At 36.9% G+C, this 20292-nt stretch overlaps 1 protein-coding gene across 6 annotated transcripts in view; it reads right to left on the bottom strand.

Moving 5' to 3' along the window:
* The window catches only part of BCAS3 (breast carcinoma amplified sequence 3), a 591772-nt gene that overhangs the window by 424266 nt on the left and 147214 nt on the right, over positions 1-20292 (bottom strand). For all 6 annotated transcript variants that reach the window (XM_010861584.1, XM_010861585.1, XM_010861586.1 and 3 more), the window contains exons 10-12: positions 11377-11453; positions 7852-7935; positions 627-797 (exon numbers count right to left, since the gene is read on the bottom strand). In XM_010861584.1, coding sequence (XP_010859886.1) covers positions 627-797; positions 7852-7935; positions 11377-11453 — 332 coding nt within the window. The remainder of the gene's footprint in view (positions 1-626; positions 798-7851; positions 7936-11376; positions 11454-20292) is intronic.

The raw sequence follows: 20292 nt of genomic DNA, 5'->3' as shown, positions 1-20292 counted from the left end.
GGTACAATTCCTAGGTCCAGAAGATCCCCTAGAGGAGGAAATGGTAACCCACTCCAGTATTCTTGCCTGGAGAATCCCATGGACAGAGGAGCCTGGTGAGCTACAGTCCACAGGGTTGCAAAAAGTAGGACACGACTTAGTGACTGAACAATAACAATAATGCCACTTATGGGGCTTCCTCGATGGTGCTAGTGGTAAAGAATCTGCCTGCCGATGCAGGAGACATAAGAGACGTGGGTTAGAGTCCTGTGTTGGGAAGATCCCCTGGAGAAGAAAATAGCAACCCACTCTAATATTCCTTCCTGGAGACTCCCATGGACAAAGGAACCTGGAAGGCTACCTACGGTTGCAAAGAGACAGACATGACTGAAGTAACTTAGCACACACGCATGCCATTTATAATTATTACAAAATATTGGCTATATTCTCTGTTGTACAATAATTACTCATCATTTTTTGAAAAAAACAAACAAAATTCTAACCTGAAATAACCTTAACTTTCTACAATTCCAAATTAACACATCTCTGAGGCCAAACACACTTTGTACAATCTTGATCCCAAATGATATTCTTAATTGCTCCATCCTCTGCACAGAATGAACATTACAGGCATCACAAACTCTTACCTGGCCCTCTCCAACTGTTTCAGTGTCAATTACTGTGATGATTCCTGGGACCAGAGGACTCCGCCGTGAATTACTATGGATGGCAACATCATCTTCCGTCACACCTGAAGGGAGCGTGCCCGTCAGCTGGGTCACCACTTTCCCAACCATTGTCAAGCCAGTTTTCAGTGTCTAAACAATGAAAGGTAAATGTATCATTTTGCATCAATACTTGGATTCTAAATAGAAATATGTGTTTTGATAATTCAGATTAAATTCTTTATTTTCTAATAAGCTCATATGTAGCAGTGCACTGTCACAGAAATTGTCTGACTTTTTACACAATCTTAAATTTTAGTTAGAAAATTAGCACTAGGTTGAGTAAATGGTATCAGTAGGTACCCCCAAGTCAGCATGGTGAGAATTAGGCCATAGGTAAATAATTACAGAGTTTGTTTCACATGAGAATACAATTCTATTTTTATTAAAAATATTTTTTCACTCTCCTCAGTGCATGTAACTTAAAATATGTGAAATATTAAGAAATAGGAACTATGTGATATTCTATTTTTTTTAACTGTATACACCTAATTTTCAGTCTACTTTTTAGCATAAAAAAGACTAAGCTACAGATAGAATCCATACGTGAAAACGACTTTCTCATTTAAATCTATAACATGATGCTATATAATACTGTACATCAAGATTTGGTATGTAGGTAATGCAGACTCCATCTAAGATACTTCAATTACTACATGAATGAAATGTCATAAAATTAGTTAAAAGGGTTCTTTTCTCTCCAGAAACAGAAAACAATTTAATGCAATATTTCTAATATATTATTTCAATTAAAGACATGTTTCATAATTAATTTTAGTTCCATTTCATTCAAAACAAATAGATAAAAAAACTAACTCATCTGTATGTTCTCTTTTATGTGAATTTCATCTGATTATTCTCATAACCATTAACAAACAATCATGTTAAGTAATGGGAGTTTTTCTTATTCTCTGAAAGGAAAGAAAGCAAAAACAAAGAGAAAGCTGTATGATTCATACACATTAGATCTAACCATTAAAGCCAAAATAAACTGTCCAGTCTACATGGACATATCAAAAATTATGTACAATATAACAGACACATCCTCATTATTGTGAGGAAAAGTTTTTATTAAGATACTTTAAATTAATCTTCAATAATGTGACTTGCTCTTTTAAAATAATTATGCACCTATATTCTGACATATGCTGCATCTAAATTTTAAGAAGTATATTGCTTCCACAGCATATCAAATATTAATTTACAAATGATAGGCAAAGAAGGTTGTTTATAAAGGCCTAAATATAATTTAAGCAACAATAAGATGGAACTTAAAAAAAGGAAATGCACATAATATATGTATATTTTACTGTAGCTATTAATATATTCCATGGAACCTTTATTATGAACTCGAATTGGTCAAGGCTCTTTAACAAAGATGTAGATAGGTTTCCTCAAACACCTCAAACACCTCGGGTTTATAGAAGAGAAAACTGAGGCTACAGAAGTTAGGGAAAATGGCAGTTCAAACAGCCAGTCAATAACAAAGCCAGAACTCAAAACCAGTACTTGCTCCAAACCACTATCCAGTAATGCCCTGTAATCTCTTCCTGATACTACTTGTGATCTCACACTTGATGAATTCAGAACACAAATGTATACCGGGAAGGAAAAAAGGAAAAATAAAGACTCTCATAGTGTTTCCTAATAAATACTTAAATAAAATGACCAGCAAAGCCATTTGCAGAATTCAAGCAAAATGATATAACTTACAGCTGACTGAAACCAAGAAAAAGCCACAAATCAATTGTAACAGTTTTGTTTAGTGCTAAAAACTCAAACTGCAGTGATTAGAAAACACATTGGTGTTCTTCAATTAGCAGCCAAACATTTGTTTCAATAATTCACAAGAAATGACTTACACCAAGTCTGTTAGAGTGTTGTCCAGAAAGCCTCCAGAGGACCAACAACACCAGGCGCCACAGTGTATCGATGTCAAAGGCCGCCAGGAAGCCTGATTAACCTCTGAGATGCCTCGGCCGATGGCCTCGCTCCATTAATGCTAATGGAGATGCTCCCACTTCAAGGGAGCTATCCCCTTTATCAAAGGAATGCCTTTCAGGTTTAACGTCTTGGATTGTATACACTCCCCATTTGCCCTTGAGCTTATTATTTCATGCTCTCATACCAATGAAAAGGAATAAAACTAAAATAACTGGAGCACACAGAAAGTGGGAAGTAATGTACCCAAAGCAACCACAAGATAAAGGGAACAGTTAATACAAGAGAACTGGGGGGAAAAAAACTCCAGAAAGAGGGGGAAAACAAAGTAGTACGTTCCATAGTCAAAGGTGAATAAAGTATTACAGGAGGAGTTAATGATGTTTCTCACCCCCCAAAAAAACTCAGGCCTACTGGTGGCACCTTATTAGTGGACCAAAATCTAAAGCCCAAACTTAACAGCCTCAGATCTGTACTTTGTATAGTAAGTGACAGGACAGTACTCTCATAGCTCATTAACTTTCAAAATAAGGCCTTAGGGTGTAGAAGAGGGGTACTGAAAGCTTTCCACATTAGTAAGGACCTTTACCTTGGGGAGAAGTTTGTTTCCATGTTAGAATCACACGTACCAATGAGCACTACTGTCCTCACAATCTGAAGAATATTACAAGAATACTCACAGAACTAATCTGGACTGTAAAGCGCTGAACCTAAGACTATAATGTATGTGTCAGATAATCTACTGTGACCAAAACTTCAAATGAACATGGTACTGATTCTGTTCTATTGCACAGAGATTTGCCAAAGGTCACTAGTCATCTTTAACCTTTCTCAGGCCGTATCAGTTGTCCTCCTTATCCATTAGGACTAATGGTGTTGCTCTCACAAAAGCTGTTAGTTGTCCTAAGAAGTTATCAGATAACACAGAAAGCAGAGGCATTTTTATTAAATCAATTCACCACGCTGGGTTTAAAACACATTAAGAGGAAAACTCAAATAGGACAGTTGCAGGGTAACTAGAAATATATGGACCAAGATTTAATAAATGTTTCAAAATAATCCAATTTGAACAATTTCAATATTAAAATTTTTCTTTCAACATGACCTCAGAGAATTTATTATTATTATATTCTTTATAAGGAAAGTCAAATAAATTATTTGGAAGGATGAATTTTAAGTGCTATTTAAAAATCCAGGGAGGGAAAAAAAATATTATTTCCTTGAAAACAATCCAAGCACATATACAATTAATACAATTTATATTTACATTTGTAATATGAGACATCAAAAAGAATTAAAAGTTTAATAACTAACCCTTCTATATAACAAAGAGGTAACCTCTATGAAGCCACATTAAGAAGCTGTCGTCAGAGAGAAAAATATCAATGACTACTTTTGTCAGAGAAAGTGACTTAGTATTTTCTTAAGGCGCACATACACCACGGCTTTTAAATATTTTTTCATGTTACAGCTCAACAAATATCATATTACCTAGAAATTATTCAAATGGTAAGAATAATAATAATAAATTTTATTTTCTATTTTCAATATGATAGGCTAGGTAAATCAGATCAATCCTACCAATGAAAACAAGCAGGAAAACTAGAGTCTTTTTTTTTTTTAACTCTGCTTGAAGGTACTGAATATTTAACAAAACAGTGATGAGTTATCAGGTCCAAATCCAAGAGAACAGGGAAATTCAGCTATGTGAGCTGGTATTTAGGCCTAAATGCACTGGATAATGGGCTTCCCCAGTGGCTCAGCACCAAAGAATCCACCTGCAATGCAGGAGACACAAGAGACACAAGTTCCATCCTTGAGTAGGGAAGATCCCTTGGAGGAGGGCATGACAACCCACTCCAGTATTCTTGCCAGGAGAATTCCATGGACAGAGGAGCCTGGCGGGCTACAGTCCACGGACTCTCAAGAGTCGGACATGACTGAGTGACTCAAGAACAACTAAGAGACTGAGCAGTGCTTCTGATAGACCTGTGGTGGGACCTAGGCTGTCATGTCCTGCTTTCCCTGCATGCTTCATGGTGAAATATAAAGGGACACACAACAGAAATAAGAGTGAACCTGTACTAATCAGGATCCCACAGCTATTTCAGGTGACCTCTATTTAAATAATTTAAGTACTTTCAATCCATGAAATTGGATAAAGATGATCCAAGCCTGAGAGCGTCACAGAACTCTGATATCATCTCAAACTAAAAACTTTTTCTAAAGATCTTTTAAATATATTTTAGCAAACAAAGAGTCAAGACATCATAAATGAGAACTAAGAGAAAAAGTAAACAACAAAAACACAACAAAAATGGAGCCAGATAATGGAATGATCAGAAACAGAGGGTGTTTACTGTGTTTAAACAGTTTGGCAATTTGACAAAAATTGAATTCATGAGAACGAAAGACTATCAGTATTTACTAAAATGTTTTACCAATACACACATGTTCGATTTCATCAACCCCTTTTGGTACATAGATTGAGGTAATTTTTATCATTTTCTCCTTTATTATGTTAATGTGGCAATGAGACCCACTGATTCTGAGTAATAAACCAGTCTTATATTGTGGAATTATCCCAAATGAATTGTGACACATTACCCCTCTGTGTAATTTTTTTTCTGCTAATATTTTATTTAGGATTTTTCATATCTATGTTAATGATTTAATGAGTAAGACAGGACTGTAGCTTTCCTTTTTCATAACACTCTTGTTAAGTTTCAACATCAAGGTGATCTTGCATTATGAAACAAGATTAGGCATAATCTGACCTTTTTATTCTATGAGTCTTTGCAATATTGCCATTGTTTATTCTTTTTCTAACTGAAGTATAGTTGATTTACAATACTGTGTTAGTTTCAGGTGTAAAGCAAAGTGATTTAGTTATACATATACACATTTTTCAGGTTATTTTCCATGATAGGTTATTATAAGATATTCAATATAGTTCCCTGTGCTAAACAGTAAATCTTTATTATTTATCTATGCCATTGGTCATCTGCAAACATTAGATAGAATTCTCTGGTGAAAGTTTCTAGATTTGAAGATATCTTTAGTTTTACTTAGTAAAGTTTTTATACCCACTTAAACAACAAAGTACAGGAATTATCATGTAGAAAATGTAAAATAATAAATTTCAAATTATACTGCTTAATTATTGCAGTAATGTTTATGTTCTTACCATGGAAAACTAGAACTGCTTATATCTCAGAAGGTTAATTTACCCACAGTTACTAATACTGAGTAACTTACTAGAAGAAATTACATTTGGGGGAAAAATCATCCCAACTTTCCAATCTTTCCCATATAAAATATCCACACTTTGTGAAATGAAGAATCATTCCAGATCTGATAACATTTTAGGAAAACAATTCAACAGTATTTTCAAAGAAATCTCAAAATATTCATGTCATCTAATTCAGGAATCCATAAATGCACAGAAAAAAATTATATAACTATAAGAAAAATGTTTTTAAAATATTTCATGAAATTTAAGCTAAATATGAGTTAAAAGAGCAGGGTTCAATATATGACAGGACGTGTTAAGACTAGCAAGAAACGAGTGACTTTTGCATTCATGGCTATATTTTTTTCCTTCATTTTATAAATGTATAAGCAAGAACATGAATAAGCACTAAAATCAGGGTAAAGTAGTTAAAAGAAAAATTAAACATTAATCACTTTATTTAGGAGTTAATGGCAGAAACTTCTCTATTGTCAGAGGTAACAAGGAATTGCAATCAACACCAACTGCACTGGTGACTAATGGCCCATTAAGGAGCTGTCATCAGCACAGTTTCGTGGAGGTTCAGTGTGGAAGACATGAGTGCGTTCCTCACCGGTCACAATATTGTGGTTTAGAAAATTAGGGAGTTTGGACTTGCTTTTTTTCAAAGCACATCAAGTCTAGCCTCGTTCCAGTAAGTCTATTTTCATCTAACAGATAAACAGCTAAACAGTTACTGAATGAAGTAGGTCACTTTCCTTTTAAGTAGGCACACAAACACACAATTATACCAAAGAAGAGCTGGAAAATTATCGCTGGTCACACAACTAAAAATTATTCAGAATAACAATACAGTGAGCTATCCTGACCAAATTGTGTGACGCAGATAAGTCAGAAAGAAATTGAATACTTGAGAACTATATCTCATTGGTATATTGTAAATTAACTAAATAACACCGACGCTGCCTTTACTGTTTCAGATTTCTCTTCACTGAGCTAACCATCATAACTTTTTCATACCCAAAAGAGAAAAGTAAGCCATTCTTACAGAGATTCTGAAATCTAATATACGCTGCTGTAAGCAAAAAGCCATTCAGTATTTTCCTTTGACTGAAAAATACGTAACGCTTCTCTCATCAAATCCCATCATGGAAGCATTTGCGATCAATCTTGAAGTATTTCTGTATTTGTTTTACATAAAACAGTGTGACCTTTGATTCCCTCCCTGTGGTTTGTTTTAAACGGTTGTTCTTCTCTGAATAGTTGTGCTTTCTATTACATGCTGTCATTCAGATTCACGATGTCATCCCTATTATTAGAACTGTTTTGTTGTATACTTCACAATTCAAAAGAACGGTGATTATAAGGATACCTTATAATCAGCATAAAGTTTACGAGCCATCATCAAAATGAACCCTCGCGCATACACAAAAAGAACTCACTTGACAAACATGCAGGGGGCAGCTCTGTGACATGAAAGGGTCTTTGAATGCACCAGGGCCTTCACTCAAGTTTTCTTAATGACTAATATTCTTTTTGTGTCAAGAAGATTCATAAATGTTCAAAAATGCAAAGGGATGTCAGTATGGGTAGAATGATTCAAATCACACACACACACACACACACACACACACAGAATCCAGAAGTCACTACTTAAAATATGCAAAGCTTCTTTCCAAAGTAATTAGATTATAGACTTCGACCTAGCAAACAGACATAAATATCTTAAACTGGACAAACGCAAACCTTAAAATCATTACAAGAGAAAATAAAGTGTGATTTAGGAACCTTAAGAGATTAAATACCTAATCATTTAGGCACCAATTCTCAGGTGACAAAATAATTCTGACTTACTTCCTAAATTTGTTCGACACTTGTGAGTGAAAAGGGAAGGGAAAATCTCATACAATTCAGGAGAGAAATGGGATAATTACTCCACGTAATCAAACCTCCCAGAGACTGCAGGCTACTCACTTTAGCAGCACTAATGACTGTGGCGGTGTAAGACTGAATGTTGTCTCCACAGGCTCCACCACGGGACTGATGACATCGAATCAACTGCAAAGAGAGAGAGAGTGACCATTCTGTTCCACTGTTTAACTCTACAGGCTCTTAGGACAGAGCTTATTTACCACATAGAATGGTGGTGATGGGTGGGAATATTTGCATGAGCCCTTTTTCGACAAACAGCTAAAAGCCCTGCTGAGACACTTTTACCCCTTTTTATAATCTATCGGTGCTACTCAGGCAGTTTCATGCTCAAATACGATTTTTAATTACAAGATGAATAGTCTTTAAGAATTTATAAACTGAAATGGTAGGATTTGAGATCTGGCAGACTTTCCACAAATAAATTTTAGAAACATAATCAAAGGACTTAGCCACAACTTCCTAACATTAAATATTTAACATGCTAGCAAATTGGAGGTTTTGTCCTTTTAATTCCTACATAAAGACAGCAAAAGGAAACTTTAAAAAACAGACAAAAGAGTGTGCCATATTTCCATTTTCGATTGTGTTTGTGGGAAAGCGGCAGAAATTGTGCATAAATCAACTATGACACATATAATAGCTGTCCACTTCAGAGGGCTCACTAGTTTTAACATCAGAAGGAAAGAGACATGTCCTTATTCATGTCTGATGTAAATAAGTAACTTGCCAATTTTCAAAATGAATCACTAGTTTCAATGCATGATTCTCTCATGTGTTGAGCAATAAACCAGGACTAAAGCCTCCACTGCCCTTACACTCTCCAAATTTAGGCTTAAAAAAAAAAAGAAAGCTAAATATAAAAATTATTAGCCATATTTTTATACCGAAAGGTTTTCAAATAAAATGGCAATAGACTATTAGAATAACTCCACACTGTGATATGAATTATTAAAAGCCTATAGAAATCAAAATCTTCCTCTCCCAAAATACAAAAAAAAAAAAAAAGCCTTAGATAATTTAAAACCACCCACCTGATAAAAACTAATGTGTGAACTTTTATTCTTTTATTTTAAAATCAAAATTTTCTTCATCTCTGACATTAAAAAGAAACAATCCCTTAAAACAAGAGTGGTGAGGTATTTCCCGAATCACAGGTAATTGGTAAATATAGTTCCACACATGGGAAAAGAGAGAGTCTGAAAGGTGCTCATTTTAGCTAATGAAAAGAATCTCCCTCATTCACCCACTCACTCATTCATTCATTCATTCACAAATACACATTTGAAGAATTATAAAAATTATCCCTCTGCTGCCTCCTGCAGGACATGCAAGGAAAGACATTATCTTAGAAACACTACCATCTTCTCCCAGTCTCAGCTAATTAAAATAATCAAGGAAAAGAAGCCATACTATTACCTCTTCAATTCAACTAAATCTGAGTTAGCATTTCTACATAAACATAACTAAGTCAGAACTCTGTTTAAAACTGAGACCCACTGCAAAAATTATATTTGCATCTGAGGTACATCAAAATGAAAGATAAATCAGAAATTTCTGTAGTGCAAAACTCTTATCACGACTAAATTCTAGGAAATACTGGTGAGTGAAAAAAGCAGTGTACAAAAGAACATATATATCTATATACACACACACACACATATAAAATGTTATCTTTTAGGAAAGAAAAAAATAAATATATCAAACACATGATAAAATATATAAGCATATAAATAAAATATAAACAAAAAATACACAATTACCTACCAAATAATAGATTATTTATACACTATGTATTATTTGGTACACAATCATAATTGAGTAATACAATGTAACAACAATGGAGGAATGCAAAAAAAAAGGGACAAAGAACAAACTAACTCAACCTATGAACACAGTATTTGATCTTATATCTTCAGTCTTAGGAAGTAATAAAGTAGAGAGAATTGCAAAAAAAATCCTGAACTCTTTTTAGTTGGTTTGATTTTTGTAGCAGTGTGAGCAAGCAATTCTACAATTCCTTTTTGTATTACAGAACTGAAGAGATGAAGAAAACGTGCTGATGTCACAGTCTCCTATCTGAAACAAAGGACATATAAATAGGAAATGGGGAACAAACAGAGAGAATCCTGTGGAAATGCCAATGTGAACTCTTCATTTCCAAAATGTATTATGTATATATGGAAATACATGGGTGCACAAATATGCATCTATGTATATTTGCCTATTTATGTGTATATATAGAAGTATGTTTGGGTGTATAACATGCCTGTTTGTGAACTCTGTCCACTGAAAGAGTCTAGAAGCAAAAAGACCCCAGAAACAGTAAGTACGTCTACTGGACAAAGTTTAGGTATCTGATATCACTGTCAATTTAAAAGAACCAGTAAAATCAGAGAATTCCAGGCTTGAGACAGGGCAAGTACAAAGATTTATGATAGTGAGCAAGGAAAGAGTATTTCTTTTTTAATTTTGATGAAGCCACAACACAATGTCACAAGAAGCAGACTAAAGAGGCTCTTTTGATTGACTCTGGGATAATCTGAAAGCCAAAATAATTACAGACAGAAAAATATTAAAAACTACTGAAAAAAAAAGGAATCCATGAGCCCATATCAAAAATACAAATACAGTAAGACTTTTTTAAAGATGGGGAAGTTCTTGATTATAATAAAGAGCCAAATACCTACTGGTGTAGAGTGGAACTGGAAAATCATTGACTTGGAATATTTGTAGGAAAGACTGATTCACGCAAGAATCATCGATGGGTGCTAAGCTTAGGTAAGGCTAAGATTTTGATGAAAATTCACGCAAGAATCATCGATGGGTGCTAAGCTTAGGTAAGGCTAAGATTTTGATGAAAAGTAGGATGTAAGCCTGCTCTTTCCAAATTATCTATTGGTTAACAAGAGGAAAGAAACAGTGATTATTCAGTATGGAAATTGGACAAGACCCTGACAAAATTAGCATCACCAACAAGGAACAGATGTGTATCGTGTACCTCCAGATGTGATGCTGTGGGAATTACAGAACAACCCCCGCGCACTGTTCCAGCCAGAAATACAGAACCCGGTTATAATCAAGAGAAAACATCAAAAAGCTCAAAAGAAAAATCATTCTATTAAAATAAAAAGAATAAGGGGCAGAGGTAGAGGGTTGTTACCAATCTTGTAAAAGACAAAGCAAGAAAGGGACACTCCTACAAAATATAATACCTGATCCTAGACCTGAGGCTGCACCACAAGAAAGAAGCTTTTTACAAATGACAAGATAGGGTTAATTGACAAGATTGGAACAGGGACAGTATAACAGATAAAAGTAATTTATCAACATTAAATTGGCTGATAACAAGTATTTTGGAGGCACTGAGATATATGCAACTTACTCTGAAATGGCTCAGAGGACAAGCTGAGTTGAGAGTACATGGGTACAGTTTATTGGACAATTTTGTGGTGCCCAATTAAAACAAAACCAAACTAGTAAGGTACACATTCATTACTAGTTGTGAATTACCTTTGGAAAACTCAACACTTGCTCCATAACAAATATTCCAACATGGGCTCTGCTTACCTTGTTTTCTGCATAAGCAAGCCAGCGACTCCCAAGAGCAACAGGATTCATGTTGGGTCCAGGACAAGGGTAGCAGCCTGAAATTTATCAAAGGGCAATATTAAGAAATTTCTGAATAAATTTTCTGTTGGTACATCATATTTTGATGCCATAAAACCAGAAAAATCAAGTGCTTTTTTTCCCCAAATCTCACTTAAAATTCTCATAACCTAGCTATTATTTTAATAGCTCAAAAAGGTTCCTTTTTTTTCCTCCTCGATAGTTTCCTTTGGCTTTTGACTCTGTTCCAATAAGAAACAAATCTGGGAAGAACTGGTATTCGCTCTTTGCAAAAATTGGGCATTTTTAGTTACTCCTAGAATAAGAGAGAGAAGCCAAGAAGAACCATGTAAAGTTCATAACCCTACAGTTTCAAAAGTCTAGCAAAATCATCTGAAGAAGAAAGAAAAGGATACAATTGACTCTGGAATTTAAGGGCAAAGAAAAGGAAGATGTACACCTTAAATGAAATGACATAAATATGAAGGAAGGAGGTAGAAGAAGTAAGTTAGGTATGGGGCCAATGGGGAGAAGAAATTCACAAAGGGTGCATGAGCAGATGCTGGGGAACTAATTTACACAATCCTGAGCATTTCCTTTAAGCATCCAACTTCATTCTTCTTGCTTTCAGCCAAGCCAATAACAAACTGGTAAAAAGGATTATTTTGCGGTTCTTTTCCTAAAAAAAAGTAATCCCATATTCCCGACAGTGGACACCCACACCATGGAAACACCAATGCCATCTTCCTGAACTCCACTGAACAAGACACAACACAATTCATTCAAGTAAGTGGTACGTGTCATCCTTGAGGCTCTCATCTCCCCTCCTGACTACGCCAATAAGGTCTCTGGGCAGAATGTCCTCATCCATCAGCTACACAGGACAATATTTCAGTGGCTCACAGAACTGCTTTTAAAGGACTACTCAAAGGAGACTGGAGAATCAAAGGACATCAAAAGCCTAACCTAAAGAACCTGAGGTCTATCATTCCACAAGTATCTCATTAATATTTCACAAACACTTTTCTCTAAAATGTACACTAGAGCAAGGGCCCCCAACCTCCGGGATCTAATGCCTGATGATCGGAGGTGGAGCTGATGTAATAATAATAGAAACAAAGTGCACAATAAGTGCAGTGTGCTTAAATCATCCTAAAACCATCCCCTCTCCCCAGTTCGTGGAAAAATTGTCTTCCATGAAACCAGTCCCTGGTGCCAAAAATGCTGGGCGCTAGAAGATCAAACTGAGGTTATCCGTTTCATAGTTTGGGGCTCTATTTGGAATCTGAATTAATATAATGAGACAGGTTTTTATAAAAAAATAACTTTTCTTACCATGGCAAAAAAAAAAAAAAAAAAAACAGCCAAACTGCACGAAACACATGAGCGTAACTGGAAAAAACAGCATGATTGGAATAGCATGAACAGCACACCTGAAAATCTCTGCCCCAGCAGAAAGCCTCGGTCTAGTACTGATCCTGAGAGGAAGGAAGCCATCAAGGCATGAACAGTAATTAACTACTTTGACTTGTACTGTCAAAAATAAAAATAGTTTATATGTTCAGTAATATACTTACTATCTTTTCGCTTTATTTTCTATCTTCCTCCCACTTGATAAAGATCAAGCGTTTGTGTCTTTTGTTCACAGCTAAAGCTCTACTGCCTTAAATAATACCTGACAAACAGCTTAATAAAAATGCTGAATAAACAATGTACCTAAATATTAACCAACCTTAATATTTATAAGGCATATAGGCAAAAAAAAAAAGGCATCTACTGAAGAAAATTTTTCTAATAGTGTGCTTGCCTACTCTCTAGGTTAGGCTTTCTGTGTTCATTTTAAAGCCATTTTTTAATAGAAATCTTCCTTAATTGTACATTCGTGCTTCCCTGAATTCAGGAAGACTTTTGAGTAGCAATTTCTGAACTGATAATGCTGTTGTTTTCACAACCACTAGACAATCACAAGTCTCTGTTGTTTCTGGTACCCTTTAATTTTCATTTCCACTCCTTCAACTCCATCAATTTTGAGTTTACTATTCTCTCTCTCTCTTTTTTTTTGGGGGGGCTACATTGAGCGCCTTATGGGATCTCGATTCCCTGATGAGGGACTGAATCTGGGCCCTTAGCAGTGAAAGCATGAAGTCCTAACCACTAGACTCCCAGAGAATTTCCTGAGTTTTCATTTTTAAAGAAGATGAGGAACTTATAAAGAAGATATGATCCTAAGAGAAAGTCCATATGTCATACAAAAATACAAGGTACTACCAGCTTTATCATTTGCTGCTCACTGTTAAAACAAATTTTTTCTGTGTATTTCAGAGTTTAAAGGATGGTGTATGGAAAACTTTGGATTCCCGAAAAATCAGCTTCTGGGTAACTGTGATGTTACTATCATCACTGAATGCACATTATGGACGTATCCATAGGAAAAAGGACTTCCCTGTCGGCTAAGTGGGTAAACAACCCACCTGCAACGCAGGAGACACAGGAGATGTTGGTTCAATCCCTGAGTCAGGAAAATCCCCTGGAAGAGGAAAATGGCAACCCACTCCAGAATTCTTGTCTGAAAAATCCCATGGACAAAGTAGCCTGGTGGGCTACAATCCAAAGGGCTGCAAAGACTCAGACATGGCTGAGTGACTCAGTATACATATAAACAAAGACAACATACTTTAACATATATATTGCACAGTATTTACATAGTAGATTTCATTATTACACTCCCATCTAATTCATACCAAAATGTACTTTATCTGCCTGCCAATATAGGAGACATGGGTTCGATCCCTGGGTTGGGAAGATCCACTGGAAGAGGAAAATGGCATCCCACTCCAGTATCCTTGCCTGAAAAGTCCCATGGACAAAGGAGCCTGGCAGGCTACAGTCCATGGGGCTGCCAAAGAGTTGGACACAACTTAGTGACTAAACAACAAATATACATATTTCACATACACTTTCAGAACTGGAGAAAAGAGCATAAACATGGTCTATAAGAAAATTTCCCCTTTTAAAATGTAATGTAAAAAAAGAACCAAATGAAAACCAGAAATAAATACCTGTGAATGCGGCATTATATTAGAGGTGAATAATCTCTTGAATTTTAAAGTCAACATGTGCTTAGTTGCTCAGTCAAGTCCGATTCTTTGCAACCCCACAGACTGTAGCCTACCAGGCTCCTCGGTCGATGGGGATTCTCCAGGCAAGAATACTGGAGTGGGTTGCCATGCTTTCCTCCAGAGGATCTTCCCATCCCAGGGATTGAACCCAGGTCTCCTGCATTGCAGGCAGATTCTTTACCATCTGAGCCACCATATAACTCGATTGTGATAACAGTTTTGCCTCAACAGATCCTAATAAGTATATTTGCTTTCCAAATACTAAAAAATACTAAGGAAAATGTAGTTTACAATTCTTCATTTCACTTTTTGAGTCAATGTTTTTAGAAAGCCAGTGGACCTCAAGAATCAGAGTGTACTGGAATGAAAGCAAAGTTTTTCTGCTCTCCAAAACACTTTTTACAGCTAGAATCAGCAGACCATCAGCCTCTCAGCACTATCCCAACTTTCTAAGCATGACTCCTTTAAACATTAACCACTGCCTCCAGCTAAACTTTGAAAACAAAGTGAAGGAAAACAACCACCACCACCTAAATCTCTACAATACTAGGACTAATTCTAACAAGTTTACAATGTTTGTGAACAAAGTAAAAGAGAACTGGATATTAAGAAACCTCAAGTTTACAAATTTGAATAAAGGTAAGATCCACGAAAAGCCCCGCTAACATGAAGATGATTCCATAACTAAAAGACTGATGGCAATTTTACATGGCATTCTGGCAGAACAGGGGCCCAGTGGAGAGAAGGCCTGAACTCATTTTGAAATACAAAGGGTTTAACTACTCTCTGTAATACCCTGCTTTATTTTCCTTGAAAAGAACAACTCAAAAGATTGCACACCTTTTTGGAAAAACACAGATGTCTGCACTTATGATCAACTGACTTTCAACAAGGCTACCAAGACAAGTCAATGGGCAAAGAACAGTCCTTTCAACAAATGATGATGGGCCAACTGGATATCCACGTGCAAACAAATGAAACTGAACCCTGATGTCGCACTGCATACAAACTGGAAATGAATAGAAGACTAAAGCTAAAGCTTGGAACAAAACCGTGGTAAATCTTCATAACCACAGGCAATCCTTTCTTAGTGCAAGCCTGCTCAGTCATGTCCGACTTATTGCAAACCTATGGACTGCAGCTGGCCAGGCTCTCTGTCCATGGGATTCTCAGGCAAGAATACTGGAATGGGTTGCCACTCCCTTCTCCAGAGGATCTTCCTGACCCAAGGATTGAACCCGGGTCTCCTGTATTTTAGGTAGATTCTTTACCATCTGAGCTACATTTAGGTCTGTGATTCTTTTTGAGTTAATTATTGTGAAGGATGAATAGTCTGAGTCTAGATTCAGTTTCATGCCTATGAATGTCCAGTTGCTCAGCACCATCTGCTGAAGAGACTATCTTTGCTCTATTATGCTACCTTTGCTCCTTCATCAAATATTTATTTCTGGGCTTTCTATTCTGTTCTGTTGATCTATTTATCTGTCCTTCTGCCAATATCACACTGTCTTGATTACTGTAGTTTTATAGTAAATCCTAAAGTTAGGTAGCAACATAGAGGAAACGATATTATTAAATGAAATAAGCCAATCTGAGAAGGCTATATACTATCATTCCATCTATATGACATTCTAGGAAATCCAATGGTTGCTAGGGGTGGGGGGCCAGTGTGGGTTGGGGAGGGCAGCGAAGAACAGGCAGAGCACAAAAGATTTTTAAGACAGTGAAAATATCCTGCATGATATTACAATGATGGATATACAGCAATATGCATGCACACATGTGTGTTCAGTCGTGTCTGACTCTGCAACCCCATGGACTATAGCCCGCCAGGCTCTTCTGTCCATGGAATTTTCCAGGCAAGAGTACTGGAGTGGGTTGCCATTTTCCTCCTCCAAGGGATCTTCCTGGCCCAGAGATTGAACCCACATCTCTTGTCTCTCCTGCACTGGCAGGCGGATTCTTTACCACTGGGGACACCTGGGAACCATATGTGCCATTATACATTTATCGAAGCCCAGTGACGTACAACACCAAGAGTGTGTCCTAAGATAAACAATGGACTCGAGTGATAATTTTGTGTCAACGCAGGTTCATCAAGTGCAACAAATACGCTACTCTGGTGAGGGACGCTGACAATGGGGGAGACTGTGCACGTGTGGAGCTGGGGGCATACGGGAAATGTCTGTGCCATCTGCCCAATTTGCTGCAAATGTAAAACCACTCTAAAAATGTAATAGTCTACTATGTTCAGTGAAGGACACAGAGTCACAAAAGACCATACACTGAATGAAGTTCAGAAAGGACTATAAGAACCTCTCCAGAAAGACATTAGGACATACAATATGAAATACCACTTCAGAGATTTATTTGACCATCTTACTGATGATTAATGACCCTCTTAAGATTCCATGAGCTTTGAATTTAAAACTTGATTTCATTTTTGCTTTATTTTTTATGTATACAAAACAGTAATGCCATTGAAAGGCTTAATGGGTGAAAATTACTAATATGTGCAGAGAATAGGGAAACCATGTTATTTCATTGCACACATGTTTAGAATCCACTTCATACTGCACACCTGCCTGGGCTACAAAAACATCATGGCAGCCTAGCCTTTCGTATATTTATGGGAACCCAAAAGAATAGCGTTTTAACTTGAACTGGTCTTAGATGTCACATTAACCTGCCCAACTCTCCTTACAGAAGTTACAAGCTTCCTTAGAAGCATAAAAAGAAAGGCTCCTCTTCTCAAAATTAAAAATAATTTTGCATTTTAAAGATCCTTTAAATACATTCTTTATTTATTATTCACCACTAATATAAATGAAGAATATACACTGTAACACTAAGAAATAACAATGGGATTGTAAGGAATAAATTTTCCTCCTCAAAGCAAAAACAGAAGCCAATGGAAAGAGTTACTTACTACACAATACTCTGGTCTCTCTGGAGACTTCGTATCTGAGTTTAAATTTAAGCACACTGGAAATGACTGCTAATGACATCTATCAGTCTTTGTCTTTTGTTTTCTTAATCATACGTGGGTTTTGGATTTCCACATCAGACAGCTGCTCAAGGCCACCTTTTCTGTTGAGCCAAATACACAGGCATCTCCTTTCTCATCACATTGGCTGCACTCCCTTTCCAGCTCTTTATCGGCTCTCTTTAGCTGACCCTTCCACCCTTTGGCACAAATCCCCATGATACTTTCTCTGATGAACACAGTTGTGTCTACTTATTTTACAGACTCATCATTGTATTCATACCCAACTCAGGCAATCACGATTGTATTACACAAGAGCTTTTCAAACCCTTCGAGAAATTAAATGCTTGCATGAACAAAACAATATCCTCATTAAGAATGTGTCGCTCTACATGGCCTTTAGTACTAGCTCTTTAAAAACTAGAAACCAGTCAATGGGGGTTGGGGAGAGGACTACACGGCACAGGCAAATGGAGCACCAAATATGCTATTCTCAGTGTGCCCGTCAGCTCACCTGTCCACCAGGCCCTACACCCTGGCTTACAGGCATGAACAACCCAAATTTGGAGAAATACACATAACCTATACCATGCTTCTTTCGACCTGCCAAAAGTTTCAGTCTGCTTAAAGGAATAGGGGAGAGGGGAAACTGCAAAAACTGGGGGAAAACAAACTTCTTTAAAGTCAGAAAATGGCTCCATTTGTTTCTTGATTTTAAATATTAAGTCTTGCTCAATTCTGCTCAAAATATTGATATGAATTTCTTAAGGTACAGTTGCATATCAAAGAAAAGAAGCCAAATTTCTTCAAACATGTGTCAAATATCATCAATCTTACAAACCTAACATTACTTGAATAAATCTGGTCTACAGGGTTTTCAAGTAAAATAAAATAACATGTAACCAAGAGTGCAATACTTCTTAACGGAAGTATGAAATGAGGTATATAACTACTACTGGTCAGAGTATTCGATATGCAAGGTTTGGGGGGATCTGTTATGAAATGCTACAATAAATAGCAATCAGAGTGTGAGGAAAGAAATCACAAACTTTTGTCATTTTTGATGCTTTCTGAAGTCTTTTTTTTATATATAAACTACAACACATATTTAAATACGATATAAAGAAGTACCCAAGTCAACCAAGTAAACATATGCATACACATGAGCAGTACTCAAAAGAAACAGGATATTACAGAATCCCAAAAGCCCCTTCGCACACCCCCTCTTTCCAGGTTATGCAGCATTCTGCATTCTGACACACTAGTTGGGGCTTCCCTGGTGGCTCAGATGGTAAAGAATCTGCCTGCCGAGCAGCTTTTAGTACACAATTTATTACATTATATCCATCATTTATCACCAAGAAATGGCAGCTGTACTTTTATACTACCCCACTTTGCAGCACTTAACATACTTTTCAGATTTAAAGAAATCCACCACTCCAGATTCTTGCCTGGAGAATTCCATGGACAGAGGAGCCTGGTGGGCTACAGTCCATGGGGTTGCAAAGAGTCGAACACATCTGAGCAACTAAGCCGACTAAACAGATTTCATGGCATCTTCAAACTGTGAGCGCCATTTCACAAACAGAAGACGTGATAATCCTAATGGATCTGAAATAATTGAAAATTCACTACTGGAGCCTCTACCCTGCTTGACCAGGACTTACTTATAAGCTGCATGCCACTTAAAAAGCATCTGACTGCAACACTAAAAAAATCTGGTGATCCTTCCATATCTTGTCTTCCCATCGTGAACAATTCATGGAATACAAGAGAGACTAATAGTTTAATAACACTTGTTCAAGTAATATTTTAATAATACTTGTTCAGTGGTCCAGCAATACAGAGGGAAGCATTTAAGACTATATAACAAAGATTCTAAAAAAAACATTAACTAAATAAAAAGAATAAAAGTTAAGAAAGTAATAACATCTCAGTCTCCCATTCATTTTTATCAAAATCAACCGATATTTTGTGTTTCCTAAAGGCTTATAAGGGCTTCTCAGGTGGCTCAGTGGTAAAGAATCTGCCTGCTAATGCAGGAGACATGGGTTCAATCCCTGGGTCAGAAAGATCCCCTGGAGAAGGAAACGGCAATCTACTCTGGTATTCTTGCCTGGGAAATCCCATAGACAGAGGAGCCTGTCAGTCCAGGAGGTTGCAAAAGAGTCAGACACAACTTAGAGACTAAAACAACAACAAAGGCTTCTAAAACAGAAGCTCCTATTCCTGAAAGGGGAAGCAATACTCCAGATACGGGAGAGAGACTCAAGAGCTGATCATTCAGTTCAGTTCAGTCGCTGTAGTGTCCGACTCTTTGCGACCCCATGAATCGGAGCATGCCAGGCCTCCCTGTCTATCACCAACTCCTGGAGTTTATCCAAACTCATGTCCACTGAGTCAGTGATGCCATCCAGCCACTCATCCTCTGTCGTCCCTTTCTCCTCCTGCCCTCAATCTTTCCCAGCATCAGGGTTTTTTCCAATGAGTCAGTGCTTCACATCAGGTGGCCAAAGTATTGGAGTTTCAGCTTCAGCATCAGTCCTTCCAATGAAAACCCAGGACTGATCTCCTTCAGAATGGACTGGTTGGATCTCCTTGCAGTCCAAGGGACTCTCAAGAGTTTTCTCCAACACCACAGTTCAAAAGCATCAATTCTTCGGCACTCAGTTTTCTTCACAGTCCAACTCTCACATCCATACGTGACCACTGGAAAAACCATAGCCTTGACTAGATGGACCTTTGTTGGCAAAGTAATGTCTCTGCTTTTGA

The sequence above is a fragment of the Bison bison genome, unplaced genomic scaffold, assembly GCF_000754665.1.
Source record: "Bison bison bison isolate TAMUID 2011002044 unplaced genomic scaffold, Bison_UMD1.0 scf7180017864472, whole genome shotgun sequence".
NCBI classification, from domain to species: Eukaryota; Metazoa; Chordata; class Mammalia; order Artiodactyla; family Bovidae; genus Bison; species Bison bison.
Note: the sequence above shows the minus strand (reverse complement) of the source record. Positions and strands in the feature narration are given on the sequence as shown.